The sequence below is a fragment of the Elaeis guineensis genome, chromosome 11 (assembly GCF_000442705.2).
Source record: "Elaeis guineensis isolate ETL-2024a chromosome 11, EG11, whole genome shotgun sequence".
Lineage (NCBI taxonomy): Eukaryota > Viridiplantae > Streptophyta > Magnoliopsida > Arecales > Arecaceae > Elaeis > Elaeis guineensis.
Window position 1 is genome coordinate 11,424,545 of NC_026003.2, and position 4,697 is coordinate 11,429,241.

General features: G+C 39.5%; 1 protein-coding gene across 1 annotated transcript; it reads right to left on the reverse strand.

Annotated features, from left to right (window-relative positions):
• Positions 1 to 1,156: 1,156 nt before the first annotated feature.
• On the reverse strand, positions 1,157 to 3,366 carry LOC105061191 (NEP1-interacting protein 1). Its single transcript, XM_010945164.4, has 5 exons — positions 3,076 to 3,366; positions 2,158 to 2,336; positions 1,814 to 1,897; positions 1,556 to 1,723; positions 1,157 to 1,456 (listed from the first exon to the last, which is right to left on the reverse strand). The coding sequence occupies exons 1-5, from the start codon at positions 3,221 to 3,223 to the stop codon at positions 1,319 to 1,321; spliced, it is 717 nt and encodes a 238-aa protein (XP_010943466.1). The 5' UTR covers positions 3,224 to 3,366; the 3' UTR covers positions 1,157 to 1,318.
• Positions 3,367 to 4,697: the final 1,331 nt, after the last annotated feature.

The window sequence follows — 4,697 nt, forward strand, 5'->3', positions numbered from 1 at the left end:
CAGATTCAACCTATTGGCATCCTAAAAGGTTGTTGCCACATCACTTTTGCCTTAAATCCTTACTCTTACGTTGCGTCCTGTCAATGGGACCTCCGCCATTCCCGCTTGTACCCTTCCTATCTCCACAAGGAATAGTTGACATGAATTTAACTATATATAAGTTTTAGCATGAACATGCATTTAACTCATCTACATGGAGAGACTGACATTGCCACATGTACATTAAAGAACTACACCTGTTTTAGTAATTTTCGATAGATTTGTGCCATCAAGATATGTCTGCTCGTGGGGCAAAATATGATTGCCAAAACTACCTCTGAAATCTGATTGCAAGTTGGTAAAGCAGAAGATTAGAAATCCAGAGAAGAAAAATATCAAGTTTGGCTTGCTATCATTATCAGTAATCCCTATCATGAACCAAGTGGATCTATGGAGCAGCCAACAAGGAGATGGGAGGCAAAGATCATGAATTTGGTAAGACGTCCAGTTCTCAACCACAACATAAGCCAAGTTGAAAAGTCTTCAGTCATGGACAACCATGATGCTATGGGGGCTCCTCCATAAAATTAATTTTTCATACAAAGTTTTACTGGAGCAGTTATTTAGAATTTGGTTTTTAAAGTATATGACTATAACTCAAGAAGAACTACAAAATTTCAGCTACAAAAACAACTGAAAATGCAAGGAAAATATGATTGGCATTACCATCCCAAACTTAACACTAACAAGGCTATCTGTGTTCGACTCAAACAATTTTTTTCTTCATCATTAATTTCTACCAAGGATCATCTTAATTGCGGCTATTTCTAATCCTTCCTCACAACTTCCATTTATGTTGTTCTATGTCCGCTCCTCTTTCTTGTCAACCAAGCCACACATTTTGCTGAAACCTGCTAAAATCTTTCTTGCATGTGTGCATGAAATTTGGACAGTTTCTCCAATGATCCGATACCCAATTTTCCTGTGATATGATCCCTTCTAACTATAAGCTTCACAGGTTTTTTTTTCCAACATTCAACATTTACTTCGACCTAATTTTCTCTTTAAGGTCGATATTGCAGTCCACACAGCACTACATTCCTTTATACAATTACTGATTTTAAGATGGGAAATATTAAGAACAAATTATACATGAAATAGTTAGCAGATGCAGATGGCAGGCAAAACTGTCAAAACTTGTTAATCTACAAATAAACTTTGTCTGTAATAAAAACAGTTTGAAGCCATAATTTTTATACAGATGTTGCGAAGGAAGCAGAGCTTCACTTCATATTATGAAATCATCTAGCCTCAAAAAGGAAGAGTATACTCTTGTAATTTACAAGGAAAGGATCTCAATATCCCTTCTGCATAGAGGGCAAGAGCCATGTCTGGTAAGCCAGTTATCGATGCATGGTAAATGGAATACGTGCCGGCACTCAGGCAAGCTCCTTGCTATCTCTCCAATTTGGAAGTCCTACAAAGCAAATCCAGTCACTTGTCAATGCTAATTAGGAAGCTAATGCTCGATCAAATTATCATTTATCCAAATAATTTACAAAGAGGAATTTCCAACCTGCAGGCATACCGAACAGCAGATTCTGTCACCTGAGGCATCCACATTGTTATCTGTGGTAATTTCAATCTTTGGGAGCTTGCTGACAGAATCCTTCGACATGCCCACCGAACCTCCTGTTTCAAAGAAATCAGGAACCTCTATGTAGGGTGAGTCCATAGCACTCATCTGCACTCCAAGAACATCCAGAATTATCCAAGATAATTTAACAGCTAGTTTATCTCAATTGATAGAATTCAGCTCCAAACAAGTGGATACCTGACTCTGCACTGCACTTTGGACAGCTGGTCCGACCTTCTCTCGAACAAGCCTTCCACTCAAAAGACTGGCGACGATGTCCATCTGTTAAGAATCGAATCTCAATAAAATGTTTTGACAAAATTCTAACAATAAGCTTTGGCCTTGAATAAATCTTCCTTTTATTGTGAGGCTTTGGTATGACATGAGCAATTCTCTCTCTCAGAAATAAAAAGGACTTGAAAAATGTTAAGAGGAGTAATGCTACCACTTGGTTTGCATATACCAATTGGTTGCTCCCTATGAGTGTTTGATAATTCCAGCCTTTTTACCCTCCAAAGACTCATTTGAGTGCTTCAACTTACCAGGTATAAGATACTCCAAATCCCTGATTCATTGGAGTTCCAGAGATCAAGAGAGGATTCGACAACCTCGATTGAGAAAACAGCCCCAGAAATAGCCCCAATTCCAGCCCCTCGGAATAAACCGCTCTCTGTCGCCAGGCCAATCAAAGAGCCTGTAACAGCCCCTATGAATGAACCAACTACATCAAAGAACAAAAAGGAAAAACAATTATCAGCAAAGAATTTGCAACAAGTCTCATTGACCTCCTCTTCGGCAGAAAGTAATTGGAAAGCAAATATTTTTGCAAATCGAACAGGTGAAGAAAAGAATAAAAGGGGAAAGAAAACAACATTACAAGACCCAGATAATGACAAACAAAGCAAGTTGTGAAGAAAAGGCCTCATGAAACAATAATCATGAAATCGACCAAGGAAACAAAGATTGCATCCTTTTGGGAACTTCATTTCAAGTTTCTTTACTGATCAATTGGTACAATCATTCTGATGATTGGATTCTAGTTTCAAACATGGTGTAGTTCATTTCATTACCTCATTGAAAATAATTAATGAGTATTGCTCACCCTTTCTCCCCAAAAAATTAAACATCAAATCAAATCACACAAGCAAACCATATAACCCATTTGAAAATTAGCAAACACCCACATTAGAAATCAAAACTTGATGCATATCAAAACTTGGTGCATAGAAGAACCCACTTTACCAAATAAACAGAAGAACACAACTTCATGACTTGTTTTTGTTCCAATGTCATAGAAATTTCAGACAAATTGATAGATAAACTAGAAACAACAAACAGAGAACCAAAAGAGGCCCCTGGAACACCACCATCTTCACAAAATCTCATGACACCTTGACCAACTAGCCAGACACCATTAGAAAGAACTAATTGGAGGACAAAAAAACAGAGGAAAAACCAACCTATGGCAAAAACACAAGTCAATATGGCACAAATCACCCTTGTAACCATCTCAGAAACAATGGAGCTGTAGCTGCCACCTCCTCTCTCTCCCCTAATCCCAGAAGAAGAAGTCAAGGAAGAAGAAGAGGAAGAAGTAAACAAATCCATGTTAAAGGGGTGGTTGAGAGGGGAATCAAGCGCTTGTGGAGGGATTGAAAAGGATTTATAGGAAGTGGGAGGAGGAAGAGATGCTTCGCAGCTAAGGAGAAGAGGAAGGGGAGCGGAAATAGAGCCTTCGAGAAGGAGAGGGGTAGAGAAGAGGAAAGAAGAAATGGCCAACCGTGCAGTTATTGTAGTTTTAATGTGCCTTTAGAAATCTCAGGGACTTTTAATCTTAGCCATGAGCCTCTCCACTCCGTAGAGAGTCTTCGAGTCGCAACCGTGTTTGGATGGCCGTCGTTTCGTATGAACGTGGACTGTGGAACAAGATCGAAGGAAGATTCGGTGGGACTCTGGCAAAAATGTTTGAAGAGACCAGTTCGTCCGTGGCCTCTTTCGCCTTTGGGTGGCTCCTATCTTATGACGATGAGGTCGATACATGCACCGAATTTTCCTGCTTGCTACGTTACCACCAGCAGTCTAACAACTTTTTTCTTGCAACGTTTTTCTTAAACAAAATTACAAGTATAGACACATTAATTGATTAGTACAAAATGTTGGACTACAATCGTCCCCTACATCTGCACCGAAGGAAATATCTAAAATTCTCCTATATTTAGTATGCCTTCCTAGCAAAAACAAAGTAAATTACAGCGGCTCTCCTTCGAGTTTGAAAGGTAAACACTTTAGTCCCTAAACTATTTTTTTTTTTAATAATTAGATATTGATACATCTCGAATTTGACCCTGTTGTGGGCCTTCACTCCGGCCTCGATCGATCTAATCCTTTGTTATAGCCGAAGCGAGCAGAGATCAGTTATGGTTGACTTGACAAAATCCAAAGAGCATGATCCGAGTTCAACAGGTCATCCCAATTCGGCAAGTTGGCAAACTCAGATGAATAATCTTTCTCACAATCGCAAAAAGGTTAGGTAAGAAAATCTTAATTGTCAGGATTCGATCATGCCCTGAACAGCAACTACTAGCTGTCTCCGAATCCCAAATGCAGAAGCGTGATCATCATTAGCGCGATCCATGCATACTTTTTGAGAAAGATCAATCCCTCTGGCATACACGACTCTTACTCTCTATAAATAGGAGGAAAAGAGAATCCCAAGTAAGTTCTTGAGAGTCTCAAGATGCTCCATAACTTTTTCTCCCTCACTGTTCTCCACTTTTTAGCTAACTTGAGTGTTGGAGGATCTCCATCAGAAAATCTTTGGTCAGTAACTTTTTAAAGGTCCAACTCCAGCACATAAGAGACATCTTCAATATTTCATCTTCAACCGAGGACCCTCCCACCTCGTCTTTGCCTAAGGACTTCTTCTCCTCATCTTCTTCTAGAAGGACCAAGTCTGACCTCATCAAGTTGGGATTTGACAGCAATAGATTGACACTATAGAAAGGCCTTTGCACTCCAGCCACCATCAAGAGCTCATTGTGTGTGTGTGAGAGAGAGAGAGAGCATTCCACTATGCGATCAT

What these genes read in the sequence shown, in the direction of transcription:
- LOC105061191 (XM_010945164.4), bottom strand. Translation starts at nt 3,223, where the DNA reads ATGGATTTGTTTACTTCTTCCTCTTCTTCTTCCTTGACTTCTTCTTCT. An exon ending in AAAGTGCAGTGCAGAGTCAG is followed by an intron (nt 1,724 to 1,813) that starts GTATCCACTTGT and finishes CTTGGAGTGCAG; the next exon opens with ATGAGTGCTATGGACTCACC. An exon ending in GCTGTTCGGTATGCCTGCAG is followed by an intron (nt 1,457 to 1,555) that starts GTTGGAAATTCC and finishes TTTGCTTTGTAG; the next exon opens with GACTTCCAAATTGGAGAGAT.